This window comes from Chiloscyllium plagiosum, chromosome 10, assembly GCF_004010195.1.
Source record: "Chiloscyllium plagiosum isolate BGI_BamShark_2017 chromosome 10, ASM401019v2, whole genome shotgun sequence".
Taxonomy (NCBI): Eukaryota; Metazoa; Chordata; class Chondrichthyes; order Orectolobiformes; family Hemiscylliidae; genus Chiloscyllium; species Chiloscyllium plagiosum.
In genome coordinates this window covers 69,975,454-70,000,227 of record NC_057719.1, presented here as the reverse complement: position 1 = coordinate 70,000,227, position 24,774 = coordinate 69,975,454, and the positions used below count along the sequence as shown (strand labels likewise).

At 40.8% G+C, this 24,774-nt stretch overlaps 1 protein-coding gene across 5 annotated transcripts in view; it reads left to right on the top strand.

The window, feature by feature from the left end:
• LOC122553753 (RNA-binding protein Nova-1) overlaps positions 1–24,774 on the top strand; it is a 276,793-nt gene that overhangs the window by 202,088 nt on the left and 49,931 nt on the right. Inside the window, exon 5 of one of the 5 annotated variants that reach the window (XM_043698043.1) lies at positions 6,809–6,841. The exons of the other annotated variants lie outside the window; for them this stretch is intronic. Coding sequence (XP_043553978.1) covers positions 6,809–6,826 — 18 coding nt within the window. The 3' untranslated portion in view covers positions 6,827–6,841. Of the gene's footprint in view, positions 1–6,808; positions 6,842–24,774 lie in introns of those variants that run through there. 5 annotated transcript variants of the gene reach the window in all.

Sequence of the window (24,774 nt, the reverse complement as noted above, 5' to 3'; positions counted from 1 at the left end):
CTCCCTAGAATCCAGTGCCATTTTCTAGTGCAAGGATGAAAAAGGGAGTGAGATGGACAAGGCATTGCTGGCCTCTCTCACCAAAACCATTGGCACACTTAGATAAGAAGCTGTATGTATCTATGCTGACAGGTCCCCAGCACCTAAAGCGTTTGGAGGCTTGCTAACAAGATCAGTGACTATCTTGGACTCCCCTGTTCCTGAAGCACCATGCACCCTTAGCTGGTCGACATGCTGGTGGCTGCAGACCAGGCGGCTGACCATTTGAGTACCTTATTGCCAGCACTTACCTTGTCATTGGGGCCCCAACAGCACTCCAGGAGACGCTGTGGCTGTGGACATTCATTATGCATGGGATGAGGGCATCATTGGCTGTGCCAGGATTTATTGCCCATCCCTCAGTACCCAGAGGACAGTTAAGAGGAAACCACATTGCTGTGAGTCTGGAGCCATATGTAGGCCAGACTAGGTAAGGATGGCAGCTTCCTTCCCTTAAGGACATTAATGAATCAGGTGGATCTTTTCCCAACAATTGACAATGGTTTCATGGTTATCATTAGACCCTTAATTCCAGATATTTTAAGTCCACCATCTGCCAAAGCAGGATTCGAACCTGGGTCCACAGAACTTAACCTAGGTGTGTGGATTGACACTGCAGCAATAATACCACTAGGCCTTTACCTCCCCATATCCTGCCATTTTCAGGATATCCTGCCAGATTCCTGAAGAAGGGCTAATGCCCGAAACGTCGATTCTCCTGTTCCCTAGATGCTGCCTGACCTGCTGCGCTTTTCCAGCAACACATTTCCATCTCTGATCTCCAGCATCTGCAGACCTCACTTTCTCCTGCCATTTTCAGTCAGCCTTGTTTCCCGAATTAAGATATATCGCGTGCTGCCTCCACCATGACCTCAGAAATAAAACAGGAGGGCGCCTTGGCATGGGTACCAGGTTTATACCTCTCCTCCTGTTGACTTTGGCTATTTTTGATAAGCAAGGTGCCTGCCATAAAAATGGCTGCCATCTAGCCTTCAAGTAGGATCCTATACTTTCAGCAGCTCACCTCAATCCTACACCCATACTCACAAGTTTTATGTGTTTATCAAATCCCTCCTTCAGCCAATTAACTGTTGACCTTGCTCTAAATTCTGGGCTGTGGTGGGATTTGAAAATGGTACTGATGTTGTGGTCTGAACCCGTAATCAACATCATGGCTATTAACTCAATTTTAGAGAATTTTAATTAGTTTTATTTGAAGGAAGAATGAGTTTCCAACGGAAAATCAAATTTCTAAGGAAAATGAACTGAACCATGTAAAGCTTTCATTTTGCTCAGTTACAATCCACTAAGAAGGAAGTGATAATGTTGAAACAAAGAGGGGTTTGATTGTCTGAAATACAAGAAGGAACTGCACTTTCAGCGGCCTTGTTTCTATGGTTGTCATCTCAGTCAGTAAACCAAAGCTTTCATTTTGCTCAATCACAATCCACTAAGAAGGAAGTGATAATGTTGAAACAAAGAGGGGTTTGATTGTCTGAAATACAAGAAGGAACTGCACTTTCAGCGGCCTTGTTTCTATGGTTGTCATCTCAGTCAGTAAACTTTATCTAATCCTGTTTCATCCTTTAAAATTACCTACGGACTAATGTGAACATCAAGAGACAAATCCAATACCTAGTGACAAAGAGAACATACTCCTTCTAGTGTGAATGGGAGAGTTGTTGGAACACTGCATGAGGTTTAAATAACATTATAATGGAACCATTTAGTTGTGGAAGAAAGAAAATCTCCTGTTACAATGGAGAGAGCTGGTTTTCTTCTGTGGGTTAAATTTTTTGACCTCTAGTATCTCCCCAGACACTGATGTTACGATCATATTTGGGTCATTTATATCATTTGAAGTAAACAGTGAAAAAATGGGAGTAAACAGTTCATTTCAACTGTGGAAAAGCAAGTTGTGTTTAATTAAATTTTGGTGATAGGTGTGATGCAAATGCAGTGAACAATTACTGCAAAGCGAAACAATATCTTGGAAGAAACATTAGTGCTCTGACAAGCCCCAAGAGTTAAAACAAAACTTTTGTTATGAGGAAAAAAAATAAAAGCACCATTAAAGACAAACTTCCTACAACTCGATAATTTGTCATATTTCAAAGCATAATAAACAAATGTTTATTACTTTGATTATTGTTTATCAGTTCATTCTATTCACTTTAACTGAAATAATGCATAGGATTATTTTAACAATTTGAATCAAATCCAAGTAAATTTGAAGATAATGCAAATTTGAAGACAGTTACATTTTCTACGGAACATATGTTTTTTATTTTGGTTTTACATTTGGTTTTCTATTTATACTGAGAGTTATCATGATCTTTTCTGTGGATAGAATATCAAATAAACAATTTAATTCTTGATGATCTCAGTGGTGGACAAGTTGTTGGAGGAAATCCTGAGGTACATGATGTACATGTATTTGGAAAGGCGAGGACTGATTAGGGATAGTCATCATGGCTTTGTGCGTGGGAAATCATGTCTCACAAACTTGATTGAGTTTTGTGAAGAAGTAACAAAGAAGATTGATGAGGGCAGAGCAGTAAATGTGATCTATATGGACTTCTGTATGGCGTTTGACAAGGTTCCCCATGGGAGACTGATTAGCAAGGTTAGATCTCATGGAATACAGGGAGAACTAGCCATTTGGATTCAGAACTGGCTCAAAGGTGGTGGTGGAGGGTTGTTTTTCAGACTGGAGGCCTGTGACCAGTGGAGTGCCACAAGGATCAGTGCTGGGTCCTCTACTTTTTGTCATTTACATAAATGATTTGGATGCGAGCATAAGAGGTACAGTTAGTAAGTACGGCCGCATCTGGAATATTGTGTGCAGTTTTGGTCGCCATACTATAGGAAGGATGTGGAGGCATTGGAACGGGTGCAGAGGAGGTTTACCAGGATGTTGCCTGGTATGGAAGGAAAATCGTATGAGGGAAGACTGAGGCACTTGGGGCTGTTTTCACTGGAGAAAAGAAGGTTTAGGGGTGACTTGATTGAGGTGTACAAGATGATTAGGGGGTTAGATAGGGTCGACAGTATGAACCTTTTCCCGCGTATTGAGTCGGGTATTACAAGGGGGCATAGCTTTAAATTAAGGGGGGGTAGATATAGGACTGATGTTAGGGGTAGGTTCTTCACTCAGCGAGTCGTTAGTTCATGGAATGCCCTGCCAGTAACAGTGGTGGACTCTCCCTCTTTATGGGCATTTAAGAGGCATTTGGATGGGTATATGAATAGGAAAGGTTTGGAGAGATATGGGCTGCGTGCTGGCAGGTGGGACGAGATTGGGCTGGGATATCTGGTCGGCATGGACAGTTTGGACCGAAGGGTCTGTTTCCATGCTGTACATCTCTATGACTATGACTCTATGACTACCAAATAAAGTTTTGGAGAATTAAAATCATTTTCTAGTTTCATGGGGGGTATAAATCCAGACTATCATTTACTGAAAGACTTCATGGTGTGGACAGTTTGGACCGAAGGGTCTGTTTCCATGCTGTACATCTCTATGACTATGACTCTATGACTACCAAATAAAGTTTTGGAGAATTAAAATCATCTTTCTAGTTTCAGGAGATATAAATCCAGACTATCATTTACTGAAAGACTTCATGGTGTGGGGGGTATGCGGTTAAGTAAGCAAGACACAATTGCAAGTTAAAAGAAAAGGAAAGCATGCATTGAAAACCATGCCTTTACCAGCGTTCAGGTGTCTCAGAGCATTTTACAGCCAATTCATTCCTTTGCCATATATTCACTATTGTAAAGTAGGGAAATGCAGCAACACATTTGCACATAGCAAGGTTCCACAAACAGCAATGGGCTAATCAGCAGATCGTTTGTTTTATTAACATTGTGTGCTGGATAATAATTGTGTACCATTCAGGAAAATTTGTCTGCTCCCTGATCGTTCCATGGGGTCTTTCTCATCCTCAGGCGAAAGTGAGGACTGCAGATCCTGGAGATTAGAGTCAAACAGTGTGGCGCTGGAAAAACACAGCAGGTCAGGCATCATCTGAGGAACAGGAGAAACAATGTTTTGGGCATAAGCCCTTCGTCAGTACATTCCTGATGAAGGGCTTGTGCTCGAAACGTTGATTCTGCTACTCCTCAGATGCTGCCTGACCTGCAGTGCTTTCACAGCACCATACACTTTCTCATCCTTGCAAGAATACAAAACAGATTTTGTTTTAGTGCCTCATCCAAAAGATAGTGCAGCACTCCCTCAGTGCTGCAGTGAAATGTCAGCTGAGGCTATGTGTTTCAGTCTCTGAAGTGATGATTTGAACTTACAACCTTCGGACCCGGTGTAGGAATGATGAATTCATGAATAAAATGTATTTACTGCTTTTTAATAAGCATATGAAATACCTTGGTCAAACTCTTTAAAATCAATAAAGCAACCAACTGAATTAAGCATGTTCTGCCATGCAGCTATTTTTCAACATTTACTATGTACATTTTAAATATAGACAGTAATTTATAAAATAAAGATTTTTGGCGTTAAGTACCAAATTATCCTATTATAAGAATTCTGGGAATAATGCTATAGGTATGAACAGTTTATGGAGCCACATTTCTGTTGAACCAAAGGTATGAACTGCAGATCAAAATTGTACCCTTTTGTCAGCATTTTCCCTGCCTTGTTTTAATTCTGTATATTGTTAATGTAAACCCCCAATTAATAATATTTAAAATAAGCACAATTTTTCTTCCTTTTTGTAGAATAAGGAGTCTTGAAATTTTAGTTTTAAAAATCATGCTTTTGTAGCAGAAGTTTTCCAGTTTCCCTGTCTTACTATGGAACCTATTTAGGTTCCTACAATAAAACATGTGGGGTCAAAATCAGAGTACAGTCTTATTGTCCAGAAGCTACCACAACAGGACCAGTGCACTGTATATTTATTGCTAGGTTGACCTCATGCAACTTTGAGGTTGGTGTCACAATGTGCAATGTTGCAAAGTCATAGAGATGTCCGGCATGGAAACAAACCATTCAGTCCAACCCGTCCATGCCGACCAGATATCCCAACCCAATCTAATCCCACCTGACAGCACTGGGCCCATATCCCTCCAAGCCCTTCCTATTCATATACCCATCCAAATGCCTTTTAAATGTTGCAATTGTACCAGCCTCCACCACTTCATCTGGCAGCTCATTCCATACATGTACCATCCTCTGCGTGAAAAAGTTGCCCCGTAGGTCTCTTTTATATCTTGTCTCTCTCACCCTAAACCTCTGCCCTCTAGTTCTGGACTCCCCCACTCAGGGAAAAGGCTTTGTCTATTTATCCTATCTATGCCCCTTATAATTTTGTAAATCTCTATAAGGTCACCCCTCCATTGAAAACAGCCCCAGCCTGTTCAGCCTCTCCCTGCAGCTCAAATCCTCCAACCCTGACAACATTCTTGTAATTCTTTTCTGAACCCTTTCAAGTTTCACAATATGTTTCGATAGGAAGGAGACCAGAATTGTATACAATATTCCAACAGTGGCCTAACCATTACCCTGTACAGCTACAACATGACCTCCCAACTCCTGTACTCAATACTCTGACCAATAAAGGAAAGCATACCAAATGCCTTCTTCACTATCCTATCTACCTGCAACTCCACTTTCAAGGAGCTTTGAACCTGCATTCCAAAGTCTCTTTGTTCAGAAAACTCCCTAGGACCTTACCATTAAGTGTATAAGTCCTGCTAAGATTTGCTTTTTGAAAATGCAGCACCTCGCATTTATCTGAATTAGACTCCATCTGCCACTTCTCAGCCCTTTGGCACATCTGGTCCAGATCCTGTTGTAATCTGAGGTCACCCTCTTCGCTGTCCACTACACCTCCAATTTTGGTGCCATCTGCAAACTTACTAACTGTACCTCTTATGCTCGCATCCAAATCATTTATGTAAATGACAAAAAGTAGAGGACCCAGCACCGATCCTTGTGGCACTCCTCTGGTTACAGGCCTCCTGTTAACAAAAGAGTTAATTTAATTGAGGATGGGGTTCATGGTCAGAAAACTGAAAGTGGTCACACATGACCGTGTGCCTCCATTTCAGGTCCTGCTTTCAACGTGTTTGCCCAGAAATAGAAAGTCAGCACCTTTCCACAACTTAGAAGCTTCCAAAGTGCTTCACAACAAGTGAGATTCATTTAAATTGTAGTCATTGTTCTAATATAGAAATTAAATAAATGACATTGTGGGGAGGTGGGAGTCGAGGTACAAATTTTAAGCAGAATCTGGATCCTGCTCTTTCTGAAAAGCCCCAAGGGCGGTATGGTGGCTCAGTGGTTAGCACTGCTACTTCACAGCGCCAGAGACCCGGGTTCAATTCCCGCCTCAGGCAACTGTCTGTGTGGAGTTTGCACAGTCTCCCCGTGTCTGTGTGGGTGTCCTCCGGTTTCCTCCCACAGTCAAAAATGTGTAGGTTAGGTGAATTGGCCATGCTAAATTTCCCATAGTGTTAGGTGTAGGGGAATGGATCTGGGTGGGTTGCTCTTCGGAGGGTCGGTGTGGACTTGTTGGGCCGAAGGGATAACTGTAAGTAATCTAATCTTTTATGTCTCCCCGAGCAGACAGAAAACCTTCAATTAATCTCTCATGTGAAAGGTGGTATTTCTGTTAGTACAACAGGTTAGCCTCAATTATTTCAGCAAGTCTCTGAAACACACAGAATTCAGACTCAGGGCAAATGTGCAGCCATTAACAATGCTTTGTACTAACGAGTTCATTAAAAGTAAACTGTCCTCTTGCAGATCCCAGTCCTTCCTTGAGAACCTTCTGCTTGACAAGTCCTGATGGCCCAGATTTTTCAAATGTGGTGAGAGTGGAAATGTCATAATTCACCACCTTTACTCCTGTAAAGCTGATGACAATGTTTGGAATCTGCACATGCACAGTTTAATGCAGAATCCGATAAGTTCCCCTCCAAACCACAAACCATCCTGATTTGGAATGATATCGCCATTCTTTCTCTGTTGCTGGATTATAATTACCCTTCTGACAGCACTCTGGGTGGAGCTACTGCAGCAGTTAAAGAATTGGCTGAGCACCGGCTTCTCAAGGACAATCATGCATCAGCAACTAACTCTGGCCTTGTCAGTGAAGCCCACATCCTATGAAAGAAGAAGTTAAACGTGAATCTCTTCAACATCCTCTCCAAGGTCTTGACTTATTTCAGGTATTTGGAGTGATGTTTACATAAGACAGTGGGCTGCGTTTTAGTAGGAATCAATGAAGTGTCAACTTTGATAAGTTTCACAGCAAGTTTCTCTCTGTGGGACCCAGTAAGATTTCTCATTCTATTTTTCCAAACTTGCCTCATTAGCTACATATCCTGTTCCTATGGTAGTGCGCTCTTTGCCAGATATGCAAGTGGAAGTAATCGCTTCTGCTGGCACCCCTTGATTCCAAGCACCAGCACCATCTTTAAAGCCCAGCCATGCACCAGGTGAAGCCTTAACGATAAAGAGCCACCTTACACAATTATTGCCAATTGCCCTAGAGATAGAAGTGGAAAGGAAAATTAGTGGCCCACTTTGCTGATAGAGGCTTGAATGTTGGAGTGAAAGGTTGCCTCTCCTTAGTACTGACAGAGTGGGGGAAGGGAGGGTGGCAAGCACTCACTATCTGTGCCATTAAGATGTTAGGGACTGGTTGTGTAACGTAGAGAGGAGCTGGAATCATCAGGTCCCCACTCTGACTTTGTGTCCAGAATTGAAAGCACCTAATTTCTCTCTGGCTGGTTGGGAGATTGGGAAATGAGGCAAGATTAACTAATAATGAGGTGGTAAAGCATACTAATCAATGCAAAAAAAAGTCTCTCACTGCCCAGTCATGAGAATCTCATCTTGCAGTTCAACGCTTGATTGGAAAATGTGGCTTTTTGCTCTCGTCATCAAGAATTCCCTCACTGCTGATCACGCACAATTTTTCCAACTTTCTCAGAGATCGAGTGAATCCTTAGAATAGTATAAGGCAGGAGGAGTATAGTTCAGAGGGAAATCAGGAGGGCAAAAAGGGAATATGAGATAGCTTTGGCAAATGGTGTTAAGGAAAATTCAAAGGGATTTTATAAATATATTAAGGACAAAAGGGTAGCTAGGGAGAGAATAGGACCCTTCAAAGATCAGCAAGGCACCCTATGTGTGGACCCACAGGAGATGGGGGAGTTACTAAACAAGTACTTTGTGTCAGTATTTACTGTGGGGAAGGACGTGGAAGTTATAGAATGTGGGGAAGTAGATGGTGACATCTTGAAAGATATCCATATTACAGAGGAGGAGTTGTTGATTGTCTTAAAATGCATAAAGGTGGATAAATCCCTAGGACCTGATGAGGTGTATTTTTTAACTCTGTGGGAAGATAGGGAAGTGATTGCTGAACACTTTGCTGAGATAGTTGTATCATCGATAGTCACAGGTGAGGTGCCAGAAGACTGGAGGTTGGCTAACGTGGTGCCACTGTTTCGGAAAGGAGGTGAGAAAAAGCCAGGGAACTATTGACCAGTGAGCCTGACATCGGTGGTGGCAAGTTGTTAAGAGAATCCTGAAGGACAGGATTTACATGTATTTGAAAAGGCGTGGACTGATTAGGGATAGTCAGCATGGCTTTGTGCCGGGAAATCATGTCTCACAAACCTGATTGAGTTTTTTGAAGAAGTAATGAAGATTGAGGGCAGGGTAATGGACATGATCTATATGGACTTCAATAAAGCATTCAATAAGGTTCCCCATGGGAGACTGGTTAGTATGGTTAGATCACATGGAATACAGGGAGAACTCGCCATTTGGATACATAACTGGCTCAAAGGTAGAAGACTGAGGGTGGTGGTGGAGGGTTGCTTTTCAGACTGGAGGCTTTTGACCAGTGGTGTGCCAAAACGATTGGTGCTTTGTGTCATTTATGTAAATGATTTGGGTGTGAACATCAGAGGTACAGTTAGTAAGTTTGCAGGTGACACCAAAATTGGAGGTGTTGTGGACAGCGAAGAAGGTTACCTCAGAGTACAATGGAACCTTGATCAGATGGGCCAGTGGGCTGAGAAGTGGCAGATGGAGTTTAATTTAGATAAATGTGAGGTACTGCATTTTGGGAAAGCAAATCTTAGCAGGACTTGTACACTTAATGGTAAGGTCCTAGGGAGTGTTGCTGAACAAAGAGACCTTGGAGTGCAGGTTCATGGCTCCTTGAAAGTGGAGTTGCAGGTAGATAGGGTAGTGAAGAAGGCGTTTGGTATTCTTTCCTTTATTGGTCAGAATATTGAGTACAGGAGTTGGACAGTCATGTTGTAGCTGTACAGGTCATTGGTTAGGCCATTGTTGGAATATTGCGTGCAATTCTGGTCTCCTTCCTATCGGAAAGATGTTGTGAAACTTGAAAGGATTCAGAAAAGATTTGCAAGGCTATTGCCAGGGTTGGAGGGTTTGAGTGAGAGTGAGAGGCTGAATAGGCTGGCACTGTTTTAGGATAGCTGGTCAGCATGGGCAAGTTGGACCAAAGGGTCTGTTTCTGTGCTGTACATCTCTACGATGCTATGACCCTGTGACCTATAGTGTTCAGTGCTCGGGTAAACTCGGTCCCCATTCTTCTGCTTTACCTGTTTCACTTTACTTTCAGTATCTTCAGTCAACCAGGCATCTCTAGTGCAGGATGCCCTTTCTTTCCTTCTCATAGAAATTTCCCTTCTTTAGCCATCTCATCTCTGAAGCCTCTCATTGTTTCACTATTACTTCTCGCTCATTTTGTTCTACAGGGGCCCTGCTTCTCTGTCTCATCCCTATGTTAAACGTATATGACGATGATCACAAGGAGCCATGTTCTAAGAAGTACTTTCTGATTTTCCTAGACATCTGAAGCTTCAAAATGCTGACAGGATTTTTGAGAGGGATCCTGATGGTTGCATTACCCTCACTTAATTCATTTATTTTCAAAAAGAAAACACAGCAGTTATCCATGGTACTGTGACCAAACTTTATCCCCTGATTGACATTGAATGAACAAATTATCTTGCCGTTGTCAGTTGGTTGTTTGTGGATGCTTTCTGTTTGTAAATTGGCTGCCACACTTCCAACCTTACCAACACTTCAAAAGTACTTTGTTGGCTATGAATTTCTTTGAATCACCCAGTGGTCTTGGAAGATTATAATTAAATGCAAATCTTCTCTTTTCCTTTGATTTAGAAAAAGTGACAAAATGAAGGTAATGTAACTTTTATCGAAACAGCAGACATCAGTATTCTTGATGATGTGTTGCTTGTCACTGACTAGCCAATAGTCAATAGCTCAAAAATACTAACACCAAAGCCAACAATGAGAATTGACTCATGTTCTAACTTGCCTTTATTAATCAAAACTAAATGAATTTATACAGAAGACTTTTAAATGAGAGTTATGGTATATATGGGTCTGTGAAGCACACTAAGGTTTTGGTTCAGATTCCGTATTCATGTCTATATAAAGTAACTATAAATACTCTTGCGTCAATCCTGTCCTTCCAGAACTGCTTAATCTGTAGTCTGAGAGTGTGACATCCTTCATTTGTCCTTCACTATTACCTAATCGACATATCTGAGGTGATTCAGTTTTGCTGATTAAAGCCATTGTGTCTTTGATTTAGATAGTTTCCTACCTCAAATAGTTTTAATTAAAAGGTTGCATGATGACTCGGAGCTCTTCAGTCAGTTAGTGCAGTGAACCCTATACTGTGCAACTGTTTCAAACGTTGAAAATGCAGTACACCGTGGAAGTTGCTCTTCCACAATTTTTTTTTATTACACACATCTTTTGGAAACAGGCTCCAAAGCTGAATTCAAATTAATGCGATCTTGGTAAAAATTGAGTTTGTGAAGCGTAGCAAAGCTTCTCACACAATACAATGAACAGTGTACGTTCGAACACAGATCATCAACCCGTTCAGAATGCACCACTGGAAAATGGATTTTATCTCAATAGGAGCATGTCCTCTGAGCATTTGCATGATCATATAATCTAGGCTGTAGACTTTAAAAGTTCTGCACCCACGACTAGCTAAAGTACCTGATGCCTACGCACTGCAAGCAATCATTAGCTGAATGAAGTGAAATAAATAGGAGCAAACTAGTCTTATTAAATCCCCAGATTTCAGATCTGCTTGGAAGAGCTGTGCTAGCTTGTAATTAGTTGGTTTTGATCCAGGGAATTCTCATCCTGCAATAGACCAGGCTGTGACATTTCTGTTGGTCATCTCTTTCTGCACAAATACTGCAGTGCCTCGTTTCATTTGTATTCACACTGCATTCATAGCAATGCAGTCTATTTGTTCAGTGTTATCTTCCATGTTTTCTATTGCATTGTGGAATTGTCAATAAAAAGATAAAGAAAGTATTTTACATTGGAAAGGCATAACAATCATCTATCTGGCATTATTCTGACATGTATGTCATGACTCAGGGAATGATTTGTACTGAATGTAGCTGCTGGAGAGGTGGAGGTGATGAAGAGGGACCTTGAGTTTAAACACCAGATTCGCCCCCATTTTGCATTTGATAAAGGAGTTGAAGAAAGCATAAGGAATGATTGTGTAGAAGCTTGTTAAGTAGCTGGCTATCACTGAAAAATCCCGGCTAGCATTGTACTTAATAGTGAGGCTCACAGCATGTTGGTGGTATGGTATGCAATTTGCTTAACACCCTTTCCTAACTACATCCAGATGCTTGACATTGATTTCAAATACTACACAAAGGGATGCTCGCCTTGTATTCTTTCTTTGCTGTTGGGGCTATGAAAAGAACCTCAGAAACATATGGCAGATTTTTCTTTTTTGGAAAACTCTGTCAAGATTTCATCAACACTTGAGCAACATTTATGCCGGAATACTCGGAGGACCTCACCTGAAAGGAATAAGTATCATGCAACTCCAAATGTTGTGAATCACCGAGTGAAAGGGATTGCTCGCACATGACTTTGTTAGGGGTCTTTCTCTTAGACTGGACAAGGAATCGGAGAAGAACATGAGGCCAGACTGAATAACTGCAATGTTATCAAATAAAGAGATTCCTTTATGCTTACACCCAGCAAGTACAAGACACCTCCCTCAACTGCCAGTCAGAGCATGCCACGTTGGCAGTAGAATTGCATGCATGGTACCCACAGCTACTAAGATTGCATCTAATCTAAATTTGAGTGCTGAACCTAGAAATCGATGAATTTTCCAATACTTGACTTACTAAGGATTCAATATGAAATGTCGTACATAGTAGATTTTTGACTTGTTGAACCGGGTATGACCAAATAAAAGATATCCTTCATCTAAATTGAAATTTGTATTTGACATTTTACATGCCCAAGCAATTGGCTTAATGCCAGCTGTCAAAAATTGCTCTCTGGCATTGATCGAGGAACCCAGTCCTCGGGATCATCTGCAATAAAGAAGGTAAGAATCTTAACAAAAGCATTCATCCACACATTTAAACAATCTTCCTATCACTGCTGATACCAACTGCCACCACCTTGAACATCACTCCTGAACTCTGAATAGTCAATAGTCCTAATTTCCTGGCCCCCAGATTTGGACCTTAACACTGAAGTCCAACTCCCTGCTCCAATCCCTGGAAATGCTGATGAGGTTCATTGCAATGTGAGGAACAGCTCACACTTTGAGGTAACCATTATCAGTCAGTTTTTCAAGTTTCTGTAGTCATATTAAAATGATGCCTAAGGTCCAGAATCAGTAAAGCCTGGAGCCTCAGAATGCAGGTATGAAATGGAGGTGAGAATTAGTTCTCCACATGTTTACAAATGGTCACAGCCTAACATCTAGGCTTCTGTTTAGCATCCTCCGGCTATTATGATTTAGCAGTCTTTTCAAGGGGCAGGGTATGTGTTGCTCCCTTGCCATTTGCAAATTCATGGTTTTCATATGTTCTACATGCTTGTTCAGGGCCGTCATACCTACCTGAAATTTATCTGTTGCTGATCTTGACCTCACGTTGACCATGCCTCTTACCCACGCGGGGCCATTTCTGTGATTCTTACATCGAGTTTCGTACTCTATATCAAACTGTCTGTCTCACTTGATGGAGGCTTGTATCTGGCATTTTACCCTTACCCACCCGACCAGATCTGGAAAGATCACATTTAACCTTGTGTGGAGTATGGCTTTAAGAGGTGTATTTTGTCCTAGTGGTTTTATGAAGATTGAGACAGGGGTGCTGAGTGGTCTGCCAAAACACCAAAATAAAATAAACCGCTTATGAGGCTTTGGGCTTTTTTTAAGTTTGAACAATAAAAGCCACGTGAATCGGTAGGGGTCAGGGTCCCACAGAACCAGGATTTTTAGTTTTAGCTTTCTGCAGTTGCTGGGATCTTGAAGCTGGCCATGGAAGCTCTTATTTCTCTCTCTGTTACAGCTAAAAGCTGGGGTTCTCTTCCTGCTGCTAGAATTGCATTTGAGATAATCAATTTTACTGAATTTGGCTTTGGGATGTTATTATATTGGAACGGTTAATTAGTAGTTGTTAATATATGTTAATATGTGTATTATTTGTTCAGCATTTTGGTAGAGTTACAGTTAATTCGTTCATTTTTATTTTGTCTGTTTTTAACTATAATGTAAAAATAAAGTGTGTTTTGTTTAAAGTCGAGTAGTTTGACTAATCGACTTGCAGTTAGAATGCAATGCCTTATTCTCACCTTAAAAATAAGAACAATTTAGGATCTGGACCACATATTGTCTTAATATATTTTGAGGGTGTTTGGTCTGGTGCATAACAGTCTTCTATCCATTAGCAACTCTGTTGGTGCGATCCCTATAGTTGTGTATGAGGTGGTCCCATACCCAATAAGAACCATGACAGCTTTGTTTCTAGTGAGGCTGTAGGCAGTTTCTTCAAGTGAGCCTTCATAGTTTGGACTGCTCTTTCTGTTATACCATTGGATGATTGGTGCTATGGAACTGTCCTTCTATGTCGAATCCCATTTAGGAAATACCTAAATTCACTGCTGGTAAATATATATTGAAAAAATGCACACAGTTTTTCCATTGTCATCCACGTGTTTAACGAATGGACCCTATGCACGCCTTATTTGAATGGGCAACCACAATGATTAAGAACATTGTGCCCACGGAAGGACCTGCATAGTCAACACGCAGCTGAGTGGAACGTTTACTTGGCCATTCCCATGAATGGGGGTACAGCTGCTGGTGATACTTTCGGTCCTTGTTGGCATTCTGGGCACTGCCCCACCAATGTAACTATGCCTGCAGCCAGGCCTGGCCACCAGACAGAACTTCTTGCCAACATCTTCAGCTTGGAGACCCTGGTAGGCCCGGGTGGGATTCAGCAGTGACCTTTGCATGGAACAATCACTCTTGCTCCCCATAACAATATGCCATCCTGTACTATGAGCTGGTTTCTCTGAGTCCAAAAAGGTTTGAATTCTAGTTGTGATGGCCCTTTGTTTTCCCCCATCACCACCAGCTGTTTCAGTTTTGAAAGGAATTGGATTTTTCAGTGTCTAAAGTCTGATATTGTCAGCTGTGATTGGGAGTATGAGCAGAACCTTTAAAACCATTACAGACTGTTCCACTGGGGGACACCACTGGCAGTATATCTGCTAATGAGAGGCAGGTCAATACATCCGCATTTGCTACTTGGCCTCCCGGATAGTGCTACAACTTGTAATTTTACACACTTAGTATTAGAGCTTGCTGCTGAATTTGGCCTGAAGCGATGGGTTCGTACTGCCTTGTCCTGTTTAAAAACACCAAGTAAGGGTTTATGGTCCTTGATCATTAAAGATTTTCATCCATGGAGATATTGGTGGAACTTCATAACTCCAAATATGATCGCCAATCCTTCTTTCTCTATCTGGGGGTATTTACACTGTGTATTAACCAAAGTCCTGGATGCATATGCTCTTGGGCATCCTTCCCCACTGGGCCATCTATGAGTTAATAACATCCCGATGTCATATGGGGAGGCATCGCATGTTGGTAGTAGATTTGTCTTGGTATCACAGTGTGCCAACACCTGAGATGATGATAGCTGTTTCTTCACTTCCCTAAAAGCTATGGCTTAGCCACACAACCATTTCCAAGGCTGACTCTTTTTTTTAGGGGTTAACCTGGCTTCCATCCTGATACCTTTGCATTATGTATGAACTTTCTGTAATAATTTACCAGCCTAAGTAATGACCTGAGTTCAAGGACAGATGTGGGACCACACTGATCATGCTGACTTTATCTTCAAACAGATGTAACACAGTCTTGTCAACTCTGTAGCTCAAATGGCAACTTGGGGAGCCTGGAACACACATTTTTCCCTCCGAAAGTGCATGCCTGCCTTGGAGAAATATCTAAGGACTGTGTCCAAGTTCTCTAAGTGCTCCTTATTAGTCTTCCCTGTTACTAACATTTCATCTAAATTAATGGCGACCTGAGGTAGACCTTGTAAAACGTTCTACATCGTCCGCTAAAAAATTGAACAGGCTGACGATATGTCGAATGGCAGTCTCGTAAATTGGTACAAAACCTTATGGGTATTAATTGCAACATACTTCTGGGAATCCTCATCTAACCACAATTACAGGTACACATGGCTCATATCCGGCTTCGCAAAGGATAGCCCTTCTTACCGTTTGTTTAAAATCTCCACAAAGGTGAACTGACACTTCGGGCTTCAAAATCAGCATGACCAGTGCTGCTCACTCTGCAAACTAAACTGATTTGATGATTCCTTCACTCTCCAGCCTTCTGATTTATACCTGTAAGGCTTCAAAATCAGCATGACCAGTGCTGCTCACTCTGCAAACTAAACTGATTTGATGATTCCTTCACTCTCCAGCCTTCTGATTTATACCTGTAAGGCAAATGGCCCTGGGCAAGCCTTGCAGAATCATAGAATTGCTTCCTGGTCAACATGCAAGGTGGCCTTGGCTCCTGTGATAGTTGCTAGTCGTACAATCATAGAGCATGGAAGCAGACTCTTTGGTCCAACCGGCCCATGCCCATCATAATCCCAAACTAAACGAGTTGCATCTGCCTGCACTTGGCCCATATCCCTCCAAACATTTCTTATTCATGTACTTATCCAAATGTCTTTTCAATGTTATAAACTGATTTTGTGATCACTGATATGGCTGCACCGGTATCGACCTCCATTAGAACCAGATGACCATTTAACCAGGTATTTATTTTGATCTGTTCTGATTTTGATGTTGCTAAGCACTTTAACTGTTCTAAACCAGATAAAGGTGACTTTGCAGATATGAATTCTCCTGAATAGAAGCCTGTGAGTTATCTTACTCAATTCTCTGTTCAGGATATATCCTGAGTGAGGCTATGCAATTGCCTGCACTCAAGTGGTGATCCCCAAGTTCAGTTGGCCTGGCAAGGGTGTCCACGTCCACAGCATACACTGTAACACTTATGCTCCACTTGGCATAGTTTTCAATGATAAACCCAGTTGTAACAACAGTTTAAAGTCCAGTTGGGTTTCAGCTAGTAGGCATTTTTGTATAGTTACATTTTTGCATAATCCCACATGTTGTCTGGAACAGGGTGTCCCTAAGACCCTGCAGATTCCTCAACCAGTGAACACGACATTAATTTATCCAGGCATATCAGGAAAGGACCAAACAGCATGACTCTGCAGTCAGTGAACCAGCACACAACTTTACTTGAAGACAACAAAGGTCAAGAGTTAAATTTTACACTTCTAACAATCTAACTAGAAACTTGAATTACTTCTCAGATATATATAACTGTGCTAGTCTGTCGAATTGTTAAGTTTGATCCTCTCTTCATGGGTTGATTCTCTCTCTGGTGGGAGGGTGAGCTGCTCTGGTCACTGTTGTATCCTGACGTGCCTGTCGGTCAGCTGGAGAGTGAGGAAGTACCGTGGATCCTACTGGTCTGGGTTTTTATACCATTCAGAACTTTCCAAGGACTTGACCAATCAGAGGTATCAAATTAATTGGACTTATCACCCTTAAATGCTGCTCATAGCTCTCAATGGCCTGTTTAATAATGACCCCCTTGATGTGTCTGCTCTTGGGCCTGGAAGCTTACATTTAGCCCAGAATATGCATCTGGTCTTTTGTCTTACTGCGGCATGTCTACCCCATGCATCTTCATGTTGTCTGTTTGTCAGGAGGGGTTTGAGTTGCCCTTTCACGCTTCCTGATTTGTGCTGGTGCCTCTCTGGTTTCAGTTGTCTAGGCTTGGATCTTGCAAGGACTTGCTCCCAGGCAGAATTGTCTCTTGTATCTGTCTTGGCTCAAGCATTCCCAGTTTTGGTCCATTTTGATGCCCTGCTTATTTTAGTTGCTATACCTGTTTTTCTGGCCTCCCTTCTTAATGATTTTCACTTCATGTTTAAGCAGTCGCAGGATGCTCTACACATACAAAAAGGTCTTTCAGCTTTCATTAAGAGTTAAATCAAGGTCACAGGCTTCTGCCAGTCATCATAACCTAGTCAAAAATCCAGATATAAATTCTCCTAGTTCTCAAATTGCCCAAGTAAAAATGATAACATCTCAGAACTAGAGCAGGCTTTGGGTCATAATATTCCTTAACTATGTACATAAATCCTTGAAAGATTTTAGTATCTGGTGCCTCAGGGAAAGTTAGGCTCTAATAACAGAAAAAGCTGCGGGTCGACAGGCTGTCAGGAGAATTAATCATTGTTTCCCATCTGCCGCAATGTCATTGGCCTGGAGATGTATTGCATTTTTTTCCACATATTATGTCCAGTCCTTGATGGCAGGGTTGAGCAAGGTAAACTTTCCAAATATAGGCATAATGTACGAAATGCTTATCCCAACTCAAAGACAATAGTTTTGAGTTTCTTCAGGCATGTACTTTACTTTTGTCACCATTGAAATAACAATGCAGAGGTCGGTATCCCATCATCAAGTCACCCTTTATTTACACGTGAACATTGCTTCATTTTAGTATTGCCTCTTTAGAGTGAGCTGTCAGAGTGTCAACATCTCTGACTCGCCCCTTTTTATCTGTCAGCCAGGGCTCCCTGATTGGGCCAGATGAACGGCCCCACTCAGAGAACTCGTATTCTCTGGGATTGAGCTGGCTCACCACATTATAATCACTACAACATGAATCCAGGATGATACATTGGCATTTTGGATTCATTGTGTGACTGCAGGGCACCCAGAGTAGACTATGTGGACCATGACAGGAAGGGTAAGCAACCAAGATTCATAAACATATTGCATCACCATCATCAGTAGAAAGAGGGATTGATCCAGCAGTCAGAATTTAGAGAAATAGGTAGGAAATTTACAAGCAGAATTCCAAAAGTAGTCATCAGATTATTCTCAGTATCCCATGTAAGTGAGTATAAATTGGCATATTAGGTTAAGGAATAGTTCAGTAGATACACAATGGTGGATATTTGTGCAATTATTTTGAAATGCATAAATAGATGCGCCCTAACAAGAAAGAAAAATTTCAAAGGCAAGACCCACAATTTGTGGTTAACTGGACAAAGTTAAAGATTGTACAAAAACTTAAACAAGATACACATAATTTTACAAAGATGAATGGCAGTCAGAGGTTTGGACAGAATATAAAAACAGCAAAAAATGACCAAAAATGATTTAGAAAAATAGAGGGAATACAGGGCTAGCTTGAAATATAAATTCAGAGAGTCAAAATTTCTGTAGCTATTTTTAAAGAAGAAAAGTGTTAATAAACAGAGCATTGGTCTTGTAGAACGGAAATCTAGGAAAATAACCCCAGAAAGTAAGAAGATGGGAGATGAGTTGATCAGGTATTCGGTACCTGTCTTCACAATGAAGGATATGGATAATATCGCAGAAGTAGCACTGAATCATGAAATGGAAGGAAGGGATCAACATAAGGAAATGACATTCACCAGTGAAGTGGTACTCAACAACTTTGATGGAACTGCATATTTGCAAGTCCCCAGATCCTGATGAACATCATTCTTGGATCTTAAAATAAGTGGCTGGTGTGATCATTGATGAGTTGATATTAATTTTATAAAACTTACTAGTTTGGAGAAGCTTCCTCTGCACTGAAATGTATTGAATGTAACTCTTTTAATCAAACAGGAAAGGAGACTGAAAATAAGAAACTACAGAGCAGTTAACTTAGCATGCGTCGTGGGGAAGCTATGATTAAAGATGTTAGAGCAGGGCATTTAGAAAAGTTTAAGGCAATCTGCCAAGGTTTTATCAAAAAGAGATCAAGTTTAACCAAGTTATTGGAGTTCTTTGAAAAAAGTAACATGCTGTGGATGAAGCTGAATGTACCATACTTAAATTTCCAGAAGGTGTTTGATAAGGTGCCATGTATGAACAAGGACCAAGAGGACGCCACTCGGCCCTTTGACCCTGTTCTGCCATTCAATAAGAGCACAACTGATTTGATTTTAACTTGCAACTCTATGTTCCTGCATATCCCTCCATAATCATTCACCCCCTTGGTCATCAAGAATCTGTCTACCCTCTGCCTTAAAAATATGTAAAAGGTCTGCCTTTTGGGGAAGGGAATTCCAAGATTCCAAACCTCTGAGAAAAAATTTCCTCATATGTGTCTTAAATGGGTGATCCCTCATTTTTAAACTATGACCCATAGTTCTAGATTCTCTCACATGAGTTTTCCTTTCCACATCTACCCTGGTCAGTCCTTTTAGGATCTCAAATTTCAGTTTCTTTTCTAAATTTCAGAGAATGCCGACCTAACCTGTCTCATGTTACTTCATAAGGGAGTCTGCTTTTTCCAGGTATTCATCTAGTAAAGCTTCTCTGGACTGTTTCTAATGTATTAACATCTGTAAATACAATGAATAGTTCTGTACACAGTATTCCAGATGTGGTCTCAACTATGATCTGTCTAAATGAAGTATAATCTTCCTTTTCATGCATTCAGTTCCCCTTGCAATAAAAGATAGTATTCTATTATTTTTCCTGATTACTCGTTGTACCTGAATACAAACCTTCTGTGATTCATGTAGTACAACACCAAGATCTCTTTGCATCTCAGAGCTCTGCAAACTCTCATCATTTTGGTAATATGCTTCTTTTTGATATTTTTTGTCAAAATGGACAATTTCACACTTCTTTCGGGCATAAGCCCTTCTTCAGGAAGGGCTTATGCCCGAAACGTCGATTCTCCTGTTCCTTGGATGCTGCCTGACCTGCTGCGCTTTTCCAGCAACACATTTTCAGCTCTGATCTCCAGCATCTGCAGTCCTCACTTTCTCCTCAATTCTCTAGCAATGCCAATATATTACCACTAATGCTATGAGCTTTTATTTTCCATAATAACTGTTGATTTGGCACCTTATCAAATGCCCTCTGGAAATCTAAGTACAGTATATCCATTGGTTCCCCTTTATCCACCGCATATGTTACTTCTTCAGACCGTTCCAATAAGTTAGTTAAACATGATTTGACAAAACCACGTTGGCTATGCCTGATTATCTTGAACTTATCCATGTGTTCTATCATAACACCTTGAATGAAAGCTTCTAACATTTTCCCAATGACGGACATTAATCTAACTGGCCTGTAATTTCCTTCTTCCTGCCTCCTGTCCTTTTTGAATCAAGCAGTTACAGTAGCTATTTTCCAATCTAAAGTAACCTTCCCTGAAACTAATGTGTTTTGGAAAATTAAAACCAATCCACCAACTATTGGTTTTAAAACCTTGGAATGAAATCCATCAGTACTCAGGGACTTGTCAATTTGCAGTTCCAATAATTACTTCCTTGGTAATTGTAATTTTTTTGAGTTTCTCCATCTCTTTCAATTCCTGATTTATACCTGTTTCCAGGTTGTTACTTACATCTTCTCGAATGAAGACCGACACATGATATCTGTTCAGTTCATCTTCCATCCCTTTGTCCTCCATTACTAATTCCCAGACACATTTTCTGTAAGTAGAAAGTGAGGATTGCAGATGTTGGAGATCAGAGTCAATGTCTGCATTGGAGAGACAGGACGCCAACTTGCGGAACATTTCAGAGAATATGTCTGGGACACACGCACTAAACAGCCCCACTGTCCTGTGGCCAAACACTTCAACTCCCCCTCCCACTCCGCCAAGGACATCCATATTCTGGGCCGCCTCCACCGCCAAACTGTAACCACCCGATGCCTGGAGGAAGAACACCTCATCTTCCATCTTGAGACCCTCCAACCACATGGGATCTATGTGGATTTCGCCAATTTCCTCATCTTCCCATCCCCCACCTTATCCCAGATCCAACTTTCCAACTCAGCACCACCCACTTGAACTTTCGAGCGTAAACTCTTCCCACATTCCTGATGAAGAGCTTATGTTCGAAACATCAACTCTCCTGCTCCTCGGATGCTGCCTGACCAGTTGTGCTTTTTCAGCACCACAATCTTTGACATTTTCTGTAAGACTAACACATGATTTGTTAATTATTTTCTTTTTTAAGGATTTGAATGTATTAGGAAGATAGAGCAAATGAGTTTGTGGCTGGAAATAAGTTATCGTCATAGGCACAGATTTTAGGACATTGGGACCAGTTTTTGGAGAACAGAGCGACTTCAAGTGAAATATTAGTTTGAATAAACACAGGGAATAGGGAGAAAATCAGCAGGTCTGGCAGCATCTGTGGAGAGAAAAGCAGCACAGACATTCCTGTCAGGTTTGACTATTTTGCTTTTATTTGAGATATTAAGTGAGTTCAGCATAAGGCGAAAATAATAAAGTCTAAACTACAGTGACTGCATATATGGAGTGTGGTGAATAATACTGGTCAATTGCAGACACTGCCATTAGAAAATACGGTGTGGTAGAACAAAAGCAAAACTGGCTCAAACAGGTTTGAGACTGGACACTAAATATTCTTGGCTAAAAGGTGTTTAGGAACAGAAGAAAATGTCAAAGGTGTGGCAATATTGATTAAGGAAACCACTGCAGCACTGGACAGACTGGATATTCCAGAAATGTCAGGGACTAAATCAATTTGTCTCGAGCCAAGGAATAAACAAGGTGCAATTACCATCTAGATGGAAATATGTAGAGGAATACATTTGCAAAGAAATTATAGAATTGCAATAGAGAATGAAAGACTCTGAATATAGACTGGGATAGTTTGAGTGTATAAGCAGAGTGTTCTTAGATGGTGATTGGGACAATTTTCTGCAACAGTACATTTCCAATGCAATGAGAAAGGCAGCATTCCTGGACCTCATTCTAAGGAATGGGTTGGTGTCAGTGCATCAATATTTAGGAGACAGTGATCATTGTATCATAGGATTTAAGCTGGCTTTGGAAAAGGACAACAAGCAATTCAAAGTGAGATCAGTTGGAAACAGAGATTAGTAGGCAAAACTTTCAATGAACAATGGGTTTCCTTTAAATAAGAGAGAAGCTCTGGCGCAATGCGGGTATGTTCCTACAACAAAGGAAAGGTAGGACAAACAAATCTGGACTTCTCTGAATAACAAAATATAGAACTGAAGAGAGGAGGAGTGGGTCTGTGAGTGACCAAAAGGTGAATTTGCACATGGATGTCGGAGACATGACTGAGACATTGAATACTTTGTGTCTGTCTTTACCAAGGAAGATGATATTTCACACATGTTGTTGAGAAGGGAAGTAGGTCAGTCACTTGAAGGATTTCAAATTGATAAAGTGGAAAGATGGAATAGCCTGTTGTACTTAAAATGAACAACACCAGTACCAGATGAGGTACATGAAAGGGAAGCAAATTTAAAAATTTTAGAAGCATTTTTTTAGAGACAGAGATGGTGCCGGGGACAGGAGATTTGTAAGTGTGACACTATTATTCACGAAATTATGTTTCAATAAGTCCAGCAACTATACAAGCCAGTCAATTTTACCTTGGTAGTGGTGAAGCTTCTAGAAGTGAAATTCTTGGTACATTTAATAGCCACTTGGCCAAATGTGAGTTACTTAAGGAAAATCATTATGGGTTTGTTAAGGAAAAATTATGGTTAACAAATGAAGTTGAAATTTTTGCTCAGTAATAGAGAGGGTTAAGTGATGGCAATGGTAATGATGTGATGTACATCGACTTCCAATAAAGTGCAGTACAACAGACTTGTGAGAAAAAGGGATAGTAGCAACATAGATACAAAATTGACTGCATGATGGGAAACCAAGAGTTGCGATTAATGCATATTTTTCGAGCTGGAGGAAGGTTTGCAGTGGAGCTCAGTTTTAGGACCTGCTACTCTTCCTTATAAAAATGACTTAAACAGGGCACAATTTCAAAATTCACAGATGATACAAAACTGTGAACTGTGAAGAAGATAGTGTTGAACTTCAAAAGGGTATCAACAAGTTGGTGGGATAGACCTACAAGTGGGAGATGAAATTTAATACGATGAAGTGTGAAGTGGTTCACATTGGTAGAATGAAAAAGAGAGGCAATATTTATAAAGATCAATCCTAAAACACTCTTTTATAAATTGAAAAGAAACAAAACTGCTTTTGTATGGTCCCCAAACTCCCCCTGACACTGTACCCAAAACACATTTGTACAATACTCACTAGTATACCTGTATCTAATATCTCGATGAGTTTAAATCACTTGGTCTCCAGTTGTTCAACTGGAATTGTAATAGCCTCTTCATGGACCATCATTGCACTTAGCTTAAACAACCACTTCCAGGTGTTCATCTGGTCTGGAACTGACATTAACTCTTCACTCTAAGGACCTAACCCATGATATGCTTCTCAGGAGCACTGCAGTAAACAGCTATTCTGTTTCAAGATCTTCACAAGGTTATATTACTACCCAAAGTTAAGAGCAATGCCAAAAGTCTCTAAGTCATGTGCATTTCCCTTAAGCTTTCAAAAACAGATTCCAGAACAATATAACAACCGTTTAAGGACCCATTAATTTCCATGCTGGATTGCAAACAATCTAAAATAAACAAAAGTCTATTCATACGCAAACTTAATACAGGCTTCAAACCTGTTGTTTAAAAAAATTGCCATGGTTATATAAATACTTAAGTTAACTTTAACTTCAGATGCAAACAAGAACCTATCAGTTACTAACTCCAAAACCAGACCCAACTCACCCCAAATATTATTAGAAATTATATAAATAAATCAGGACAGCTGACATCACAGACGTCATGTAGGAAAAACGTTTTTACACAAGTCGTTAGGATCTGGAATACATTGTCTGAGACTACATACATGATAAATACTTTTTAAGCACGCTTGCCTTATTAACACTGCATCTATTTAGTACCTGTTTTCATGTTTCAGCTTAATAACCTCCACAGAGACATCCTCAGTTAAGAATTTGCTGACTTTACACAGGAGCGTTAAAAGGATAGGGTTGTGACAATATCTGTGTCTGTTACTTTCCTTAGACCACAAGACTATAAGATATAGGTACAGAATTAGGCCATTTGGCCTATCAAGTCTACTTCACCATTTAGTAATAGTTGATATGGTTCTTGACCCCATTCTCCTGCCTTCTCCTCAAACTATTGAACCCCTTACCAATCAAGAATATGTTTATTTCTGTCGTAAATACGTTCACTCAATGACTTGGCCTCCACGGCCCTCTGCGGCAAAGAGTTCCACAGATTCGCCACCATCTTGGTTGAAGAAATTCCTCCTCATTTCAGTTAGAAAGGGTTATCCCATTACTCTGAGGCTGTGTCCTTGGGTCCGAGTCTCTCCTACTAGTAGAAACATCTTCTCTACATCCACTCTGTCTCGTCCTCTCAGT